Raw genomic sequence first — 22,672 nt, forward strand, 5'->3', positions numbered from 1 at the left:
CATCAGGAAGTCTGAAAATATGTTTCTATCACTAGTTTCACAATAAGAGGCCAGAATTTGTATAAACAAATTAAAGCTCAGACATAGCAAATCCCATTTCTCTACAAAGATGACATGCCCTGTACTGCAGAACTGCAGGATGAATTTTAGATACCATTACTGTGGGCCATGTGGCAGCGGCTTTCACACCACATAGCCACGCTACAAAGCACCAATCCAGACCACAGCGTGCTGCTGGCCGAGCCAAAGAAAATTGTATTGTTTTCCAATCAATGCTTGTAGCTTTATGAGGGCTTCCAGCCGCAGAAACATTTCTCATAAAGAGGAGACAGACCGCTGGAGCAGCCAGTGGAGGATTCCTCACCACTGGAGAGAAGGAGAAGTGGGGGGGGGGAGATGGAAACAGAAGGAGGGGATGGAGAGAGGGAGGACGATAAAACACTAGCACGTGTGCATGTTTAAATCTGTCCACTGCACAAACCAACTTGATTCCCACATTTGATTGAGCTCCAACCTGTTCTTCAACTGCAAGCAACCTGTTCCTTCTTCAGACCTTGAATGAAGAAAAAATGCCAAATACCCAAATATGAGCTTCAAAAATGCTGAGGCTCTCATTTGGAAGGTGCGGCTCTCATCAGAGCCCTCATCGGTCCTCACAGCCTTGACCCATATCTGTGTGTTTTGCCCTCATCCGGCCTCAGAGCTATGAGGTGTAGAGCAGTGGTTCTCAAACTAAGCTGACACAAATAAGACCACCAACCCCCTTTTGATAAAATTTTCTCCCAGGGTCCCCCATCTGATAAGCTTTTAGATGTTTTATTACAGAAAGTGTATGAATAGTCACACAGTCTGTCATTGTGTTACTTATGGATGGAATCATAGTGAAAATAAATGATTCCCCTTTTTTGCTGGAACCCTCTCAAGGACCCCTGGAAGTCCCTGGACCCCACTTTGAGAACCACTGGTGTAGAGTGTCAACACCTGTGACTCTCTACAGCAGTGTGCTGCAGGTTTCTGAGTCTTTACTGAGCTGCTTTTTTCAAACCAGGAAACATGTGTGGTCTTGTGTGCATGCATGCGTATGTGCTTCACACACCACATGTCACTAAAAACGTTCCATCACAGGAAGTTTTTGCATGTTGAGGCCCCTCTGCTGAGCCTAGTTTCAAATTTCTGTTACTGGTATTTTGCAGCTAAATACTTTTGATGTGTAAAAGCCTTAAAGTCATAATTATGTATTACATATTCTAATGAGAGATTAGAGAAAGTTGTGATGCTCGCCTTTCATTTTATCTAAGATGATAGGCCTATAATTCACTACAATCCACATGATAATACAAATGCTGTAATGGCACATGTATGTATAATACCAGTTATGGACGGAGACGCTTCAAATTCCAGATGCGAAATTGTGTTAAAGTCATCTTCATACAAGAAATAAACATCTCTCTCTCTCTCTCTCTCTCTCTCTCTGTCTGTCTGTCTCTCTCTCTCTATCTCTGTTCCACACATAAGCACACACACATACACGCCAGACGTGCACGCGCGTACGCTCTCACAACAGAAGATGTAAGCCCTCGAGCTTTATCAGTGCACGTCCGAGTCATTCTAATTAATTTATGACCAATAAACCAAGTACTTACAAGATAGGAATTTTGCCTGTCGAGGAACACGGAGTCTCCCATGGTCTCTACTAAGTATCCACATATAGTAAACAGCCAAAAATATAGATGAAACAAATGATATCCTGTTAGAAAATAATAAGTCCAGAAAAAGTGTCTGTGCGCGTCGGAGCGGAGCGTAGAAAAAAAAAGTCTCCACTTGCGTCTCCCTTCTCTTCTTCAAACAGAGACCTCAGACTTATCTTTTACTGCAAGTCACCGTGGAGGCTCTTTTAAGAGTTGATGTCTTTACACCAGTCAGAAGAGCGTGTCAGAAAACCATCCGTGCCAGAAAGGACACCATAGTGCGTAATGCGTAACGGATCCATAATGCGCGCTCTGTGGACTCCGGTGAAGACAGATGCTGAACCAAGCGAGGGGAGGCAGAGAGAGCACCATCAAGCGAAAGACGATATCAGACACCGCTTCTGGTAGAGATTTTCAAAATAAAAGCAGCTGCGATGAGAGTTATGTTTCTGCACAAATATCAGAAAGTAGGATGGCAACTTTGAGCTTTACTGGAACAAATACCTTGAGATAATGTTCCAGTGGACATGAGAACCACTCAATCATAGAACATAATGATCCTGACATGAAATTAACAATCTATGTTTTTGTGCTTCCATTTGAAAATTAGAAAGTCACCATAAAAAGTGACTTTTGACACTCTTACATAACCCAACTGTATTTATGTTTTCTACTTTCAGCCATTACATAGGCTTCAGTTTACTACATCACACCTAGGAAACCTGGTGTTTTTGTTCACCTCAGCCCTAATTTTATACCCACATAATACATTTATTACAATTTAGCTTCACAGATAACTATATAACAACAGTGATTTAGCATGTTGTACAACATCTCCATAGTTACCCTCATGTTTCCTGCAATCTTTTTTGATTAAAAAAAAAAAAGCTTTTATTTTGAAGGCAAGGCAATCTACTTCCTATCTTAATGTAGGTTTCTCTGGGAAGAGAAGGAGGGGCGGGGCACTGAAGGAGGACTCTGGAAGAGGCTTTTGATTATCAACAGCAGGGTTGCTCAAATGTTTTCATGTCAGTGACCCACAAATGGAGCCCCAGTTGATAATATTTTGCTGAGGAAGCCTCATATAGGGAGATTTTAGTGTTTGGATAGTTTATGTTGCAGAACTATTGCTCCAATAGGTGAATGATATACAGTACATGTGTTACTCTGCCAGTCACAACTGTAAATGACTGAGTCACCAGTGAAATTTAATCACTTTCTCATTCCTGGCTGGTTCATGTTATTGTATCTCAAATGTATCAAGGCAAACATTAAAATATTATGTTATGCTGTCATATGAATTATTTTTTACAACTCATGTGAGTAATTCCTGCCATCGTCATTGGAAATATCCAGCAAATGCAGAGTGGTCAAGCGAAAATCAAAGTCATTTATCTTTCCAAGCCAAGCTGATAGTTTGGAGATACAAAGTTTCTCCCAGCGGTGACAAATAGCTTGCTGTAGGCCTAATTACATCGGGGAATAAATCACATCAGAGAGAATTAAACGGATGGCCCACAGAACCAAAACTGTGACCGATTGCTTCCATTGTAAAAATCAGTAGTAATTTTTATTTATGAGCATTCCTCTTTTCAAATATGCTCTTAGGAGTCACCATGAAAGGCCAGTCCGCCACTAGAGGATTGGAAACTGGAGGGGGGGGGGACTTTTCTTGGGTTTGTGCAATACTCTGATGTGGAACCAACGTTGGGTAATCTGTGTCAAAAGACTCGCTGCTTGCATCCAACCTCATAAAAACAGAAGTATGCAAGACAAATAGAGCACAACCCGGTTTTATCAAGGACACGGTGGCCGTCGAATATGGGCCGGCCTCATATACACACACACACACACACACACACACACTTAGTGAGAGGTAATGAAAACCACTTGCTTTGCCCTGCGTTGGCAGCCAGGACACACATGCAGGAGTTGGTTTATTCAGAATGGCACAAACTAACCACAGTGCCCTCTCTAATTTCATATACAGTGTGTGTGAATGAGGGAATGAGTTAATGAGTAAGGGACAGACACTAAATTCTTCTCTGCTTATCAGATAATGCCGTAACCATTTAAAGAATGCTGAGAAGTTAAGAGGGACACTTACTTTACTCTAAAAATCTGGAGATAACAGATAAGCTGCTGAAGACTGACTCAGCCGTAAACCAGGCGCTGTACTGTACTGCAATGTATATCTCACACAGGCATCATCAAAACCCTCTAATGTTATAAAGTTACCGGCGACAGAAAACCTGTTCTTGCAGATAATAACTCTTTGATGGACTGGCTGCTTATCAGATTTTGTCTAAATGAGGTTTGCTTCAAACATTTGAGGTGTGCTTCCTCGGAAAAAAAAAATCTCTTTGGATCGAATGAAATTGGGATACAAGGTGGAGCTGTGAGGTATGCAGTGGTTGATATTATGACTTTAAGTGCGTTTGTGACATTCTGAACATTCATTCATTTTATCATAAAGGCTTCTTCAGAGTCACAAAGGAGCTGGAGCACATCCTAAACTCCTCTTCATCTTCATGTCTGCATACAAATCACGTTACGTGCGGTTGGAATGAGGAAGGAGATGAGCACAGGAAGGACGTGCAAAGACCGCATCTATGAGTAACTTTTTTTGAATATGCAAAACAAAACTGAAAACACATTCATCTTCAGTTTTGGTCACATTTTTGTTATATAACCAACTTCTGATGTGAGGATATGAAGAAATAAATGACTAAAAAATAACCGACCAATAAAAATTCTTGTCCAAATCCCCTTTTTACTGCAGAGAAACAGTCCTGTTTACTGTGACATTGTTTTTTTGGTGTTGAGACTCACTGTTTTCTGAAACAATGAACTTTTTTAAACCTGAGATTCTAAACCTATCAGATCCACTTTGGGGATGTTTGCTTTATTAAATAAAACAGCAACAATCATACACATCTACTGTACATCTAATACTTGAAGTGAATGAGTCATCATGTATACAATCACTTCATTTCAATGCTAAGTCAAGCAAACTATTTCAAATCAAACAGTGGATCATAGCACTGTTGAAATATCCGGACAAAACAATCCCAACTCAAGCTCCACTTACTAGCTTTTTCCTGATCTTTCAACCTTATTACACTGTCTTCATCAGTAGATGGAGTTTGCGCAGCCGACATGCATTGCAAGTTGTTATTATTTCATTTATAGCACTTTTAGGACTCATCTCATCTGGCATCTCATCTATTTCTGAAGCAATTTAGTAGACGCTGATGTATTCAGTCTTTTATATACAGTAAAATAATTATTACATAGTGTGATAAGAAAAAGAGACATTAAATTGAAAAATAGAGCTAGATTCTAGAAGGAATATAGAAGGGAGGAGAAAGACATAAAGACTATGATGTGATGTGATGTAAGATTTTTTTTTTCCCCCTTAAAGACACTGAAGTTCAGTTGTAAGGTTAGAAGCTGTGTTTTATGGTCCTGTAGGAGGAGCCCATTGTCTCCTAAAATGGTGTTTCAATGGTCCCAATGAGACCATGGCTGTCTCACACACACATACACACACACACACACACACACACAATGCACAGAGCCTGTGGGAGAGGGAGGGAAGGCTGGAGGAGAGGAGAGAAAGAAGAAGCGAGGAGAGGACATGACGAAGCATTGGATGTGTGCAGTTCCTCATGCATGTTGCAGTTGGCAGGGATCGGCTACTACTGCACGTTAGAACACGATGAAATTGTTTGCGAAGGGTCACCGCGAAGCGCAGCCCGTATCCACACATCCCCCCCCCCCCCCCCCCCCCCTCCCCCTCCCGCCCCTTCCACCTCAGCCAGCCATCACTTCTCATCTCATCTTGAAATTGTTAAAGTGACGCTGAAATGAGGCCGCGTGCGATCATATATCAATTTCAAAGCACGCTCAGGATTTTCCACTGTTGAATTTGGCACGGCAGGTTTGTGTTGATATATCGCATCCCTGCTATTAAGTCGATCTGGAGAAGGAGCAGCTTGGAGTTTGGGCAAGAGAGGTGACAGTGAATAAAATTTATACTGATTTAAATCTATAACATAATTTCTTTTTTCTGTTTGTAATCCCAATTGGCCGTTAATGCATCTATCCTAAAATGAAATAGACCAAAATATGACGACACACTGCTGAAATCCCCCGTTGTAAATATACAGTAACTCTTGCTATTTCCAATATAATTTTACAGGGAACACATGAGACCAGCCTGTAATTCCAGTAACTATATGGTCAGCTGCAAAACGCTAATGTTTACATCCTTCAGTCGGGAGGTGCAGCACCCTCCTTCCAAAAGCTGGATGCCTGAGTTGTGAAATCACTCCCATCGAGTGGAAAGTATTCTGTTAAAGTGCTTTAAGACGATCCAGTAAATGACAGAGAAAAATCCTGTGAGGCCTTTCGATATGTTTAATAAACACTTGCAGAATAGATGTTGCAAGCGCAAGATCGAAGTATTTGCGCGTGTCGCATCACACACACACACACACACACACACACACACACACGACGTCGCCTCGCTCTCAGAGGGCGTCGGGTGAAAACTCGAGAAACTCGAGAAACAAAGCTCATAACAACAGTTGGGAAGGGTATTCTCGTTATTTCCAAACAGCTGCTGAAAATAGGCATTACAACATCATGAAGATTTATCCAATTTAATAGTATCATCTCTTAACCTCCAGATATTTATAGATTACATGACCCACAAAATAATACAACATCAGCAAATAAAGGGAACGTTTATTTCAGTTCCTTATTTTATTATGCTGTTTTTTTGTTGTTTTTTTTAGCCACACTGGTGGTGAGTCTCTACAGATGGCAGTTGGTTGGTCAGTCGGCCTTTGGTTCAGACTCATATCTCAACAATTATTGACTGGATTGCCATAAAATTTCAACAAGATATCCATGGTGCCCAAAGGATGAATCCATCCTATGAAAAGAAATTGGTGATGCTGACTTTTCCTGTAGCACCACCAGCAGGTCAAAGTTTTCTTTTATGCAGTGAAATATCTCAATATCTACTAACTATATGGATTGGCACAAGATTTTTATACAGACATCTGTGCCTTGCCTAACTGACAGTTAGTAAGCTTGTTAGCTCAGAGAGCCTTTTGTTCTTCTTAAATAAAACTATTTATTGAACAAAATGATGTAAAATCCTAAGAACAAAATACAAGGGGGAGTTCATGGCTCAGAGAAAATAGAAAGAAACTCAAGGGGCTACTGTAGCTTAAAGGACTAGTGTGTAGGATTCAGTGGCATCTAGCAATGAAGTTGCAGATTGCAACCCCTTACCATCACCCCTCCCTTTCAAGCATGTAAGAGAGCCTACGGTGGCTGCAAAACTCACGAGAATGCGAAAGGATCTCTCTACAGCCAGTGTTTGGTTTGTCCGTTTCGGCTACTGTAGAAACATGGCGGTGCAACATGGCGATGCAACATGGCGATGCAACACGGCAGCCTCCGTGGAAGAGGATCCGTTCCCTATGTAGATATGAATGGCTTCTTTTAAGGTAACAAAAGCACAATGATTCTTAGTTTCAGGTGATTCTACACTAGTTAAAACATACTTATGAATATTATATTCCATTTCTGCCAAGTCCGTCCTGCTAGATGCCACTAAGTTCTGCACACTGCACCTTTAACAACCCTGTGAGTATCACTACGTCACCAAGTTTCTAGAAGCTTCAGAAAAGAAGAAATTCACATATATAACTTCCTGCCTGCAGATAATGTTTATGTTATCTAAAAATGTACAATTTCTTCACTAAAGTATCTGAAAAATCTGTCTGTTAATGAAAGTTATTTATAGAAATCTCATAAGATATTTCATTTATCCTTTAATATATGATCCTTTTATATATATGACAATCATACAGCTGATAAAAAGGAGCAAAAGAGAAAAACTACGGTCACTATAGCCTTATGTTTACCTACTTATTAGCTTGTTGTCTTTCAGTTATATCTCTCATCCTTTCAGACGCTGAACTTTGACCTTGGTTTCACAAGACAGCCCTTAGAACGAGTCTAAGAGAGAGAAAAATGAGAGAAAGGAGAGAGGGTGGGGGGGAATGGTAAAAACTGGGCACACATAAACGAATTTACAGCAGGAGCAGCACAAAGCAGCTCTGGGGGATGACCTCAGAACTGGGGAATGTGTGTGTGTGTATGTGTGTGTGTGTGAGTAAAACAGAGAGAGAGAGAGCGAGAGAGAGGGAGAAAGACTGAGAGAAAGAGAGACAGTCCTCCTTCACCAGTGTAGAGTCACTCCTTCGCTTGCGAGGGAAATACAGAAGTCACACAAACATACGTTATTAACAAATTACGCCTTGTCAAGGGTCTCAGACCACGGTCTCACTCCAGAGACGACCCCCGTCCAGCGGAAAATATGTTTTTTTAGAGGAACCAATCACTCAACATCCACCAAACACAGGACACACACACACACACACACAACGTGACGACAGCGTGGGTCTGGATTCAATCTGGACGCTTCTATCAACAGGCCAACCCACTTGTCCTAAATCTCCATACTCTGTCCTGAGGGCCAATAGACAGAGAGAAGGGGAGAGGGGGGCCGGCAGGGATGTAAGTGAAGAATTTTGGGTACTAGCCCAGCGTGGCTATATGGCTTTCATCTCCATACCACCTCCATTAGACCATGCTTAAAAAGCGGCTGGCAGGTCAGAACTGTTTGGCCCTGACCCTAGGCTACTACATTTTGCAAGATAGAAGAGTGTTGTTTACAAGAGAGTAGGACATTGAGGGTGTAGAGGGGTGAGCTTTGTGAAATTTTAATTGGAATACAGACACACACACACGCTCAGAGTAGAGAGTTCTCATGGTGAAAGTTCAAAAATAACATTTGAAATTGGATGAATATTGACCACAGGTATTGGAGGCATGGGAAAATTGACTTCAGAGGGTTCTTTCATCCAAACAAACACTCACGATGACAATGCAAGTATGCCGATGTGTTTCCATCAGTAGACTCCAAATGAGGAAGACGGGTGACCGAAGTACGATTCTCAGTGAACATCACAATTTTTACCTAATTCCTAGATACATACATTATATCTGTACGTTTTCAATGACTTGTAGGTGTTTGCTTACCCAGTTGGTTGTAGCCAAACCAAAGGGTGGAATCAGTGACACACACAGAAATGTCAAAGAAACCAGATAACAGTGTTGCAAGGACAGTTTTTTTTTTTTTTTTTTACTCATCACCTTGACAAGACTGACGTCCGCATGTTTGTACACAAAAACTGCATATAGGAATTTCCTCATTTAAGGTGAAGCAACTCTTGATCTGCCTGGAACAGCGAGAACAAGCAATGTATCTTCAGCCAAACACTAAAATCAATATCCAAATCATCATTCATTTCTGTAGTTTCTGATGAATAATTCATCTTAGTGGTAGGTTTAGCTAGATGTCAGTTTGACATAAAAAAACAACCCATTCTCCAATTCCTCGCATTCTTTCTTATTGTAATCTGCCTATAGCTCATTTTCTTCCTCCAAACATGAGGCACCGCTTGCTATCACATGTCAGCATTCATTCTCCTATACAAATGCTTTTGTTTCTTTTTTTTTGGGTCATTTCCTGCAGCTGGCTTTGTTTACTTGACCAATGAAAAAAACTAAAAGTAGCCTAGACACCACATTAAAAAAACACTCCTAGCATGAATGCACTACATGAAAAAGAAGCACTTTCATGTGCACATCTTTATCAGAACATATAAGATAAAGAATCATTCTCAATAGTTTTCAAAGCAATTACAGCCAGCGAGTGTACTGTTGGTCTTGTTCCAGTTGAATCATCTTTTAAAACCAGTATTGTTGACTCTGTCACTCCACCTGGCGAGTGGACTGAAAGAATTGCTACATGCAAAATAACCCCTCAAATACTGATGATAAGGGCACCACTTCAAGTTAAGTGCTGCCAGTCAAACTGGATTCAAGTGGGTCGAAAGAACCGGTTTAGCACTTTCAGTCTGATTTAAAAATGATTACAGTGCCACAAAAAACATATTATATTAATATTTCAATGCTGTTTAGTGATCTGTAACAACTTTTTAGCATTCATCATTTGGTCTCATGCATAGCACACATCGTCCATTGGTCACCTACACCAAGTCTTTGAGCAAGGCATTAGATCAATAAGTGCAAAAAGTGTGGAAGTGCACGCTCCTTTCCTGCAGAAGTAATCATTTGACAAAGAAATACAAATAATCTGACTTAGGACAGGTCAAAGTGATAACATTCACTGCTCACAAGACAAATGGAATCCAGTACCAGCATGTGTTTCTTAATGTTTTTGTGTGTGTGTGTGTGTGTGTGTGCAGGTGTTATTCATGTCAGCATGCATACCTCTCTGAGCCTGCGTGTTTTCATCACCTGACTCTTAGTGACATCACCGCAGAGGGAGAAAAGAAATCAGGTTTCTGTTAGTGAAGTCTGCCTGCGTGTCGGTCTCTCCACACATCTACGTATATGTTTATCTGTTTGGTCTCATCTGTCTGTCTCTCCGCTCGTGTATATATCTGCTGATCTGACCTTCCACCCTTCCAGCCATCTATCCATCTGTCTGCCTGCTGCTCTGACAGCTTGTTTGCCTGACTGGCTTTCTCCTTGTGAATCTGTAAATAATGCTGGGTAGGTTTTCCATTGTGATCACATTAAAATGTCTAAAAATGATTTGACCTGTGTTATATATTTTGTTGAGTTGTGTACTTCCCAAACGTTTCCAACAATGTTTAAAACCCAGAAAAATCTGTCATTTTAATCAAGGTAACAGTCCGTTTCACTCGGTCACCTGTCAATGGCGTCATATCCCCTTTGCACATGCGTCAGTGTTGTGGTTATCTGCCAGAAACTGTCATAAATTGACTTTTTATCCCGTTTTAAGCCACATTTTACGATATACTTTTTATCGCTTTTAACTTTATCTTTTTACCGGATGAAGGATTTTAGTCATCAGAGGTCTGGATCTTAAGTTATCAGAGAAATAAGCTGAGCAAACGTCAGCGGCAGCTCAACTCTAAGCCCCTTCACACGTCCTGCGTCCGCCGAACAGCGATGGGGAAATGCTGATTTCTTTAACATGAAACTGCTTTATTCTGACTTTCTACCGGTGTTAATCACCGGGTCTGTTCGTTTTTGAGAGGAGGAGACCTCTACGGATAATTAGACTCCCAATAAAAATCTCCTGAACGATGAACATTGAAGGAATCCTACCAGGAAGAAGCTTACTGCAATGATGGCAATTGTGGCTGTTAAGCAATGAAGACATAGAACATACAACAACTCCCATGATCCCACATTACTTCACGACATCATCAAACTCCGTCTTTTGGTATTGTTTTGATTGAGAGACCCCTAGCGGCGGAAATTACATATTGTGCATTTAAAGAAGTAAATGTCTTTAATCCTCGACTTTGAGGGTTGCAGGCATGAATATATAACTACATGTACTTTTGATTAGCAATTTTCCAGATGTAGTCACTTAACGTGTGTTTTTGAAATCAGGGCTGCTGATCCTAATGTTATTTAACATTTGGTTCACATACAGACACAGAAACCATTGTCCCTTATTGATTTCCTTTAAGACATCTATGCCAATCACATCAGGAAATGTATTGGAAAAAATGTAAAAAAAAAATGGTGCCAATTAAGATGTGTGGTGTGCAAAATGGGATCTAATATTTCATATATTTACTGATATGCCTTATAGGAAATAAAGTATCATTTAATTTTCAGTCACTACTTTCAATCATTACTTTTGTGCTTTAGATTTTATTGTATTTATTGAGTCTCGTCCTTTTGCTCGTGTGTGTTTTTGTTTTTCTCAGATCAATATGATGAGGAATGGAGCTCATGTGCACAACAAAAACAACCTGTTTGTTCCTCAAGTGCACCTCGACGGCCTTGTTGTCTGTGTAATAAAAGCTGTTTTTTTTTTTTTTTTTTCCAAATACAAATACCTTGTCTTTCAGCTCCAGCTCCTCTACCTTAATGCACACGTGCACGCGCCTCCCTAATGTTTTCTGCCACAACAGTTGCCATGGTGTCTCAGCTCGCCAGCTGTGCCAGACAGCACAATAACAAGGACGTGTGTATTTCTGTGATAGGGTGTGTATGCATGTGTTTATGTATCCACATATCAGCATATAATTTGATGCAGTGATACAGTCTCATAGAGTGCTGTGATCCCTCAGAAACTATCAATTATGTATTTCACATGCAGTCAAATATTTGTGTAATGTCAAGTCTGAGAAATATTGCCCTGTGCTATTGTAGTTTTGAATAAATGCAGCCTCCATTCCTGCCATTTAGAATTATTTTCACATCAAGCCAAACTGTTGAGAAAACATTACAGAATACCGTGGGAAAATAATTGCAGAGATTTCTTTTTTTTGCTGTGTGATGCATTTGCTGGCTGAAGGAAAGCAGAAAATAGCCTTTACTTGTTGCCATAGCACCACAGTGAAAGCGTCTGGATCATTATGGGAAACAGAGAGAGCGATGAAAGATCACCATGCTCACATGAGCTTAGATTTTGGGAGCAAAGTCACAGAAATGTCTGAGGTTCTGAAATATTACTTTAAAATATCAGAATTGAATTTGAGTTATGAAGTCTAGACGTGAGACAAAAGGTATTCGAGGAAAAACAACACTAGGACAATAAACGTATGGCGTATTTTGACCCATATTTAAGAAAAAAAACAACAGCTTTCGTGCAAAATTGATTTTGTGTCTGATCCACATAGCACAGTGTAACATACCATAACTCTAACCACTAAAAAAAAAACATGGAGGCTTTCCCACAAATTCAGACATTTTTCTTTAATGAAAGGTGGCAGGACTTTAGAAAACATCAGCTCCACGCCTGCTATGATATGTCAAGCCATCCACACTTTGCATAATAACAACAAAAACTCCTTTTCACTTTCACTGCTCTCTTTTGTCAGCAACACAGTTCAGCCTGACGTTGAAGGTCGAAACCAATTCTTGAGTAAACTAAAAGAACAGCCGTTGCAGAGCCTCTCTCTCTCTGGTGAGCAAATCTCCAGAGACGCCTGAGCGGAGGGTTTGGAATAGCTTGAATAATAGAATAAAATGTCCACTGAGTGATGTGACGTGAGTGTGTTGGCTCAGCCTCCTTCAGCTGAAGGATAGCATCTCTCTCGGCACATTTATCTAAACACTTTGTGTGCCTGTGTGTATGTATTTGCACTTAGGCTTTTTTTTGTGTGTGTGTGTGTGTGTGTGTGTGTATGAATCTACCATCATGGATGTTTGAGATCTGGTAATAATAATTCTGGGACATTCTGAAGTCTCTGCTTATACTTAGTGTTAAGCTCTGAGGTTGAGTTTATAAGATTATATGTTTTACATAAACTCATACAAACAAGATTTTTACTTTGGGTTTTAAGAATTCCAAGATGTGGATCCAGGCTGAATTTCACAACTGGGCAAAGCAGGCAACTGCACAAGAGACCGACCCTCAGGGGCCCCAAAAGCTCCAGGTTCTTTGGGGTAATTTGGAATGTTTGAAGTTTGTTAAACTGGATGTTTTTCCACCACTATACACTCAGGCTGCTCTGGTATTATTCCCTTATCTTGTGTCCAAATCTTGTTTTATTGGTATTATTCCAGCTTAGAGGTACTGGTTGGTTTCTGGGTCTCTGGACATATAATGAAGCGTATAATGAAGAGAGGGGTAAGGTAGTGGGTCAAAAGGTGCCCAGTAGCAACTGTTTAACACAGCCATGATGTTGACTCTCAGGCCTTTAGGATATAATATAATCCCAAGTATGGCAGATGACCTGGAGCACATACTGTGAGTGTACCAAAAACAAAGATCTTCTTACTACCTGTTGAGGTTATCTGCTGTGTTTTGGTCGATTTTTTTTTATCTACCTTCAGCTGAGTTCGTTTGCTGATCAAATTGGTCATATGACTATTTTTTCAACCAATGTTATTACAATTTTAAATATCCTGAAATGGGGTAAAGGTCAGGACAAGTTCAAGAATGAACTTTCACACTCAGTTCTAAGGACTGTAAGTTGTTCATGTCCACATTTAACAGGTAAAACAATTGGGAGTGCTTTCACAAAATGAATCTGCTTTGATTGATTGATGATTGAAAGTACTTTAGTATAGTATAATAGAAAGTATATTCTTATAGTCACTACAAAAGTGTCTCAATTGCCATTTTATATACTACAATACCAGTCAAAAGTTTAGACACACCTTCACATTCCCTTGAATGAGAAATGTGTCCAAACTTAACTAGTAATGTATTGCATTGACCAACTAAAACCACGTTGTCATAGCAATTCATGCAAACTGTAGAATTTCAGTGTTAGAACATCTGATCAATATAGTCAGCTTGGGAACTTTTGTATAGTCTTTTTGTAGGTTTCAAACCATTTTTATTCACTCTCAATTTATTTTTTTGTTTGATTATTGGGAGACTCTGCTCCATTTCTTTTCAAAACTAATCTAATCCCACAGAGGACTGCTGCCACAGGCAATCAGTCATATATTGAGGACAGTGTGACTCATCCGTGTACACTGGCTGATTGGTAAGCACACATCCAATCACCTGCTCGCATGCGAATTGGTTTGCTTAGAGCTGGCAGCGCTTTGTTTAATCATGTTGTTGGGTTTTTTTTTTTTTTTATGCAAATCCTGTTTAAATGAAATCACACAGCCACTGCAGACAGAGACGAGGACACGTAGACGAAATGGAACTCAATAGCCGAGTGTATCGTATTTGGCTCGGGCTGCTTTTATTATTGTGCTTGTTTACAATGATAATCAGCTCAACCTGGTGACTATTTCACTTGTTTCCAATGCAAATCAACTCGTCTCATGAATTTCAGGTGTCAGGTGCGTCTCAATACAGGACGTGGGACATCATAACAACATAACAATACATGTTGAATTACTTAGAAACGGAAGATTGGAGGGCTTGTTGTGTTGGACATATTTTTTCTCAACCTTTGCCCCCCTTTCCTCCTCTTCCTCCCTGGAGTCATATCTTTTTTCTTTGCCACACCTTCCTTTTTTCCTTCTTTGTATTTTACCTCATCTTTCTCTCTCCTGTCTGCTCTTTTTTGTGTGTGTGTTTTTGGTACACGCCGTCCCTTTACCCCATTTCACCTCATCTCCTCTGACAATTGTTTCTTTGGTTTGCGGAAAAGAAAACAGCAGATATAGCGGGACAGGATGTTTTAAGGAATACTGTAACTGTAAATACATTATTTTGGACAAAAGACTTTATTCTGCTTCATAATGTGGCTGCAACACAGTTTACAATGGCTCAGTGTGTCACTTGGGTCAGGTCTCCTATTGGCTATGAACTCAATTGAACCCTTAAGCCATAACAAATGAGCACAAGTGACACTGCTTGGACATGCTCTTCATCTGTGTTTATCAGAGAGTGTGTTTGCATGCGTGTATATGGATTCCACAGATTTTCCAACATTCTTTTTTTTTTTCCTAGTATGCATGTATGTATGCGTATGTTCATTACATGTCTATATGTGCTTGTGTAACCGCAGAACTGCAGATACAGTGTGTATAGTATGTTTGCATAGCTGTATACACAGTCTCTGAATGTGGCTGTGTGTGATCTCTGGTGCATGTAAGTCACCTGGCCTAAAGCATATCAAACCTTTATCAAAGTCAAACCGAGCGGTCTCAGTTCTTCTCGGCTCGGGGTATAAATATTTAGTCTGCAGTATAAACACGCTGGCCTTCTAGGAATGCTCTGCTCATGAGCGACAGCAATGCTTTTATCCTTCTGCTGATAATACGAGTGAAAGACAAAACTGTTGATTCATCCCAATATGCAACATGTGCAGCTATGAAGATGTGCCGCTCTGCTATGCCAGCAAGTGTGAAGCAGCTCTTTGAAATTATCGATCTTTATAAGATTCTTTCCTGCAACATCGCTACTGTAAAGAAACACACAAAGATAACATGCACAGCAGGAGCATCCATATATTTCCCCCTATCATTATCTCCTAAGCTCCATACTATTACTCCAACCTACCGTCTGACTCATGTGAGACGGATTACATGTGATTCAGTGTAATACTAGGCGATTAGCATTATCTTTAAAGTGATGAAATGTGAATTTGTAGCAGCTCTAAAGCTGAACAGTAGGTAGTCTTAAATAATGTATGGATATATCTTGATATTTTGTGGAGGAAACTGGTAGAATCTGAATGAAAAATAGGCTGGAGCTACTTTCCTACTTCCATAGGTATGTATAGAAGAGATGGACATTGGTAGACCCTTCACAGCAGTGCCAAAAGATAAACCTGCCGACATCAGCCATACTAAATAAATGATGTTTTCTTTCCATTTTTTATTTGCAGGGGGCGTTTGTATGGAAGGTTTAATTATACATTTGCTTACAATAGTGTCAGTCTTCTTACTTATGGGTTATGCTGGTCCTCAGCACATATTTTTTGCTAAAAGTTAGCATGGAATTAAATAATATTCCAGTTACATGTGGATTATTTTGATGTTTACGCTCTTATTACTCAAAGGATAAGGCTGGTGTTGCACTTCATTGTTACTGAAGACGTAACAGTTTAAAACACAAGAAAAACGATGGTATAGTTAGAAAATTCAGCTGGCAAAAACAACCATTAGTTACATTTATGCCATCTAGCAGCTGTAGTAATTATGACCTGGGGAAGTGATACAGTTCTGATGACATCAATTTAAGGTGACAAATTTTCATATTAGGAGGTGACGGGTTGGGTGGATGGCTAGATAGATAGATGTGGACAAAATGTGGACTTAGCTGCAGGAGACCACTGTTTGCTTCCTGTTTCCAACTGCAAGTGTTTCCAACCGCCAACACAGAACTTTAATTAGTGTAAGTTTTTGAAAAGGAGTAAAAAGAGTAAATACTGCATTTATTGGCCACTATTTTAGGCTGCGGATGAATAATTAGCCGCCCAGTGAGTATTTATGGCTCATTGACGTGTTTTTAATAGTCTTTGGACGACAATGTAGGTCTATGGCACAGAGGAATAAGATATAGCGGGCTTTAGATTGTCGGCGTTCCTTGTACTGTTCCTTTAAAGAGTTTTTTTTCCCATTATTCTTACATTGCTTTGGTATGCTCCACTTGTAAATTGTTCAGCTGCTTCAACAATTTGTCCTAAAAGAACTCTTCCAATAGAACTTGTCCGCAGTTAGTTTAAACATTTACTTTGTCTGATTTGGACTTGACCACTGAAACATCTAAATTTGGAAAAGCAGCATAAACTCAGGATTTTTACACACACACACACACACACACACACACACACACTGGAACGCACAAATGTTTTACATTCTGAGGAGTTTTTTTTTTTTTTTTTTTTTTTTTTAATTTCCCAGACAGTATTGTCATGTGGTTCAATGTGAGCTTCACTGGGCAGACTCATGTTTGTGTATGTGTGTGTGTGTGTGTGTGTGTGTGTGTGTGTGTGTGTGTGTGTGTGTTTGGGTGGAGGCGAAGGGTGAGAAGAAAAAAGAAGTAGAAGAAAGACAGGAGGTGGGGGTTGACAGATCCATCCCATCTCTTTTTCCCTCTCTGGAATTCAGCTGGAATCCAAGCTTGACTCCCCTATTAGCTCCGCCCACACTCCCACCACCTCATATCATGCTACACACACACACACACACACACACACACACACACACACACACACACACACACAAGCTGTTTTAGGTAGTTATTCCTTCCGTTAGGTCACTTTAACCATGAAATAAGTCTTTGCCTGTTCTAACCTGTCCATTTGATATGTGGCTTCACGCACACACCTTTTGTTTTGTGTGTGTGTGAGTCAGAGAGAGAGAGCAGTAGTCAATTCGTAGGAAAAACAGATTTTACAAACAATAAAATAAGCTGTTAGGTTGTCAGTTCTCTACTTTTGGTTGCCATATTTTAATAGTTTATGTAATGATGCACGATGAAAGCATGGAATGTAAGATGTAAAAGATTTTTTTATATAAAAGAACACTTTTTTAAATTGTCACTACACAAAATGCAATTTGTTAAGAATTAATAATGATAAATAATGATAAATAAACATTTATGGTAAATACAATAGACTGAATGATGAAGTCTACCTCCTGCAGGCCTGATCACATCTATAGTTTATCAATTGTGTCTTCTGCAGTCATTCTTGATGTGGAGATGCAATGAAAGTTAAAAAAAGAGCCCCTTCATTTTCAAGTTTGCATGGAATTCCAATGATTTCATCTGCAAAACCATGTTACACTGAGGATGAAGAGTACGTATTGTTTTTCTTCCTCATCAATACACGGATTAGTTTCTAAATCTGATTTTCAGTCACGTTGTCACCATTTAATTTTCCAGTATCCATATTAACATCAGCTCCTAAGAATCCGCCACATGTGAACATTTTCCCTTAGCTGTTTTTATGATATTTCAGTCAATGAATCTATAATATGAAGTTGAAAGTGACATAAACTTGGATTTTGAAATCAAAATATGCTCAAAAAATGACTAAAAGAGAGACGGAAAAACAGGGTTTAGGTTCTGTGAGTTCTTCCACACTGTTGTCGTTGAATTATACTTAATTTCTCCATTTTCTTTAAGGAGTTCCATGATGATTCTTGATATTTAAGATCTTTTTTTGCACTTTATCCAAAGAAAGAAAGCATGACTTACAGCCAGTAATACAGCTGTAAATAAAAGGGAGGGAGAGTAATCATCCTCAAATGATTTAGTCTTTTTTCCCGTAAAACATGACGTACTTTCCACAGTTTATGAGTCACAGGACGTATACTAAGATCTATAGAGGTCGCAAATTTACACAGAAATCATTGTTGAACTGCTGCTGAATTACTCAAAAAATGTAAGTGCCACTTTCAATCACTCCTGTACATAACACTGTGCTGCCATAATGTCAGGTTAGGTATGAGGGATGTTTAAGGTAGATGATGTTTTGCATCTCTCACCATCTTTATTGCTATTTTCAATTCCATTTATAATTTGAGTCAATGTTCCTCATGTCGGATTTTTCCATTGCTGAGAACTTGCACAAACTGCGTCAGAGCCTTTGAACATATAAACTATCTCTTAATGCTTACGTTCGAGAAGGATGCTTTCTTTGTTCTCGCTCCTACAGCCAGGGTCGGTGCGGTGTTTACATCACTGAGTTGTTGCCTTGGCAACAGACAGAACCTCACAGTCAGAGAGAGAGGAGAGTCTGCAGAGTTAGATTTGAAAATCCTTGAAAAATAATGTTCGACAAATTGAATTATGCCGCATCATCAGTTCGTTTCAGCGTGATTTCACCTCTCTGGCCTCTTCTCACCTGTGTCGTATCATCTTTATAGAACATAGTTACATTCATTCAACACAGTACAGTTAGAAAATGTGACTCTTCAAATATTCAAACGCTTCCCAACCAACATGCTGTACTAGACAATGTCATATATGTGCAACCCTGTCTCCAATTTAATAGTATATATAAGTAATTTCTAGGAGACACGGTTGCACTGTGATGTGTCATAATCTCCAAAAAAACATATCCTCATTCTATAATAACAGCAAAAGTAACTTGCAACATCATGCAATTGTATTTGCACACAGCAGTAAAATGATTTGAGTTGTTTTTCCTAATTTATGTATTGAAAAAACGTTTTGCAAGTAGAGGCAAGCTTGTAGAAAACAGGCAAGCTGAGTCAAAATTTGATAAGTAGAGAACTGAAGATGCATCTTTCCTATTGATGACTACAGCTCTAAATAAATATCAGGAACACATAACAAGATAAGGTATTATGCTGAACTACTGAGGTAAAAAAGTTCCAGAAAACCAGAAAAAAAAGAAAGAAAACTGCTTTAAAGGAGCAATATGTGGGATTTGGCCACCTGATCCAAACAAATAGGGGGCAGCATATCACCCCCCAGGATACGAATGCTACAATAAACTCAAAATAATACTCACAATATTATTATCAGATTTTGAAAACGATCAAATATCTATATCAGTATCGGCCTCAGAAAATCCAGTATCTTGCGGGCTCTAGAAACCACGCTGTTTAGAGATGCAGTGTACCAGCATCCTTCACTCCCATATAGATTCCCAACCAAATCCAGTAAACACCGTCAATGAACCAAATCTAAACATCTATTTTGTATTGTTTTGATTGACTCCAATTGAAGCCATGTTGGCTTTTCAATGGCCGACTGTCTCTACTGTCAACAGAAAGCAAAATGGAAAGATTTAATAACTTCATGGAGCCAGAAGGCATGAAGACATGCAGGTTCACATTCAAAACACACATTCAAGCACACAGGCACACATCTGCACACACACACACGCGCACACACACACACACACACGCACACCGTGTATGACTGTGGTAAGTCATTTCAGAGCCTATTAAATCTCCATTAACACACAGCCTCCCTGCTAGCCAGAGCTAATCCAACCCAGGTGTGTGTGTTTGTGAGTGTTTTTTCACCCCAACCCTCCACTTCTCCCCTCATTCTCCTGGCTTTTCTCTTTCTTTCCCTCTACTTTCTCTCTATCTCTCACTCTCTCCATTTCATATCAACACACCGAACAAAAGTCTCCCACATTTCCCACACTCTCCCTCAAACCTGGCAGCTTCCGACAACATCAAACTTCCTCCAGTTAGGTCAAATTAAGGCAAATTGCAGCTCTCAGCGGGAAGCTAGGCCGACACACCTCCCTGGTAATCTTATTAAGCACAGTCATCTCTATAGTCACCTGTAGTCTTGAAAAACCAGCTGTAGATTTCTCCTCTTTGAATCAATTCGTCTCCCTTCATTGGTTGCTCAGGCGAAGGGCTTAACGGTGAAAGACAAAAAACAGATAAGATGAAAAACTCTGCTTTCTACTCAGCTGAGTGCCTGAATAATGAGGCTGAAAGATGATCCACAGTGACAAAAGGGTTATATCATCTGGAGGAGGTGGCAGGCCTGTCGCAGTGGTGCCAGGCCAACCACAACTCCCTGAGCGTCAGTAAAACCAAGGAGCTGATTGTGGACCATGCCAGGAAACAGAGGTCTTACACCTCACTGCAGATCAACAAGACTCCAGTGGAGAGGGTGAGCAGCTTTAAGTAGGTGCATATTACAAATGACTTAACATGGACTACACATATTGACACTGTGACGACAAAGGCAAGACAGCGCCTGTATCACTTCAGACAGCTGAGGAAATTCAACATCTCACAGAGAGTCCTGCTATCCTTTGTCTCTGCTGCAGTGCAGAGCATCCTGACAGGGAGCCTAACCGCCTGGTATGGGAACAGCTCCTCTCGGGACAGGATGGCCCTGAAGAGGATTGTGCGATCAGCTGAGCGCTACGGGTACTGCACTCCCCTCCCTGCAGAGCCTATACGACAGTAAGCAGAGCTGAGAGGATAGTAAAGGACCCCCACCACCCCAGCAATGGACTGTTCCTGTGACTGCGATCAGGCAAACGCCTGCGCAGCCACAAATCACACACTGAGAGACTGAGGAAGAGTTTCTTCCCACAGGCTATCAGAGCCATGAACAATGAACAATAAACTCTTGAAGGACAAGAACATTCACCCAAGGACATTCACCTACATATATTATACTATACTTTGCACTACTGCCATTTAAATGCTGGGAATCTATCCTGGGAACATAAATGTCAAACGCGTTAGTATACTTTCTCTATGGTGGCTACAACTGCTCATGTCAGCCACCCGCTTCTTCTTCTGTTTATTACAAACAAACCACTGTTGCTGCTGTTGGAAGTGTTAAATGCATCACTTTCTGTACCGGTGGAATTTTTCCAAAAGATCTACTTGACACCACATGTTAAGAAAGGTAAAAACCCCTCCTGAACTGGCATGATAGGCTCAATTGTTTTTGTGTTATAGCAATGAAGTAGCAAAACGCACATGTCTTTATTAGAAAATATCATAAAAATAGTGTCATTGTACAAGAATCCAAGCCCAAACCCAAATTCCTCCTTGAAACTTTTAAAAAAGAAAACATCTTCTTCCCAGTCCAAGTCCGTAAAGTAAGCCAACAATATTGGGTTTTTGAATCTTGTGGGGACTACTGGGTCTAAAAAAAAAAAAAAAAAGATAAAAATCTCATGCACACACACACACACACACACCAATATTAATGTTCTGGGAAGGTACTCTGCAGGAGAGAATATGATCTCTGCTTGGAAGTGACGCTGTTCCCCACTAAAGCAGTACAAACACACATTGTTATGTTTGTGAGTGTGTGCGTGGAGGTGTGTGCGGGTGTGTGTGGATATGTGGGTGCTGGTGACAGTACAAACGTCTGCAACTGGAGACCCCTTATGAGAATACTTTGCAAGTGTGTAATGATAACAATACAGACCTGCATTTACCAGAAGATGTTATTAGTTTAATGGTTTAACAGTAAGGAGGGAGGGCTATTTATAGGAAGACAACAGGTCTAGTAAGGTATATATGTAAATGCTTGAGCTCTAATATATATTGTCAGCATGTAAAACTTCCCTATTAAGTGAACACATTTCAGAAATTAAGATCACCATTTCTAATGCATTTTAAACAGTTTTATTTGGCCCCCAAGCCATGAAATATGTTCAGACTGCAGCTGGTATCAGCTATTGTAATGTTTTTGTAAGATACTTATGACATAGAGAGTCTGAAGAGACAGATGTGTGCAGCTGTGACTGGCCACAATGCAGCCCACCCACATTTTTACTGTGATTCATCATTTGTGTGTGTGTGTTTGTGTGTGTGTGTGTGTGTGTGTGTGTGTGTGTGTGTGTGTGTGTGTGTGTGTGTGTGTGTGTGTGTGTGTGTGTGTTCAGATAGTGCTGAATGTTCCCAAAGTCCATGCAGCTCATGGACAATATATTAGAAGCTGACTAGCACTCTCTGCTGGCTAAAACAACTCCTTGCATTGAGCTTTGATC

At 40.1% G+C, this 22,672-nt stretch overlaps 1 protein-coding gene across 2 annotated transcripts in view; it reads right to left on the reverse strand.

Annotated features, from left to right (window-relative positions):
- The window catches only part of LOC122976302 (rho GTPase-activating protein 6-like), an 81,400-nt gene that overhangs the window by 43,614 nt on the left and 15,114 nt on the right, over nt 1-22,672 (reverse strand). Inside the window, exon 1 of one of the 2 annotated variants that reach the window (XM_044344706.1) lies at nt 1,644-2,172. The exons of the other annotated variant lie outside the window; for it this stretch is intronic. Coding sequence (XP_044200641.1) covers nt 1,644-1,685 — 42 coding nt within the window. The 5' untranslated portion in view covers nt 1,686-2,172. Of the gene's footprint in view, nt 1-1,643; nt 2,173-22,672 lie in introns of those variants that run through there. 2 annotated transcript variants of the gene reach the window in all.

Source organism: Thunnus albacares, chromosome 24 (assembly GCF_914725855.1).
Source record: "Thunnus albacares chromosome 24, fThuAlb1.1, whole genome shotgun sequence".
NCBI lineage: Eukaryota > Metazoa > Chordata > Actinopteri > Scombriformes > Scombridae > Thunnus > Thunnus albacares.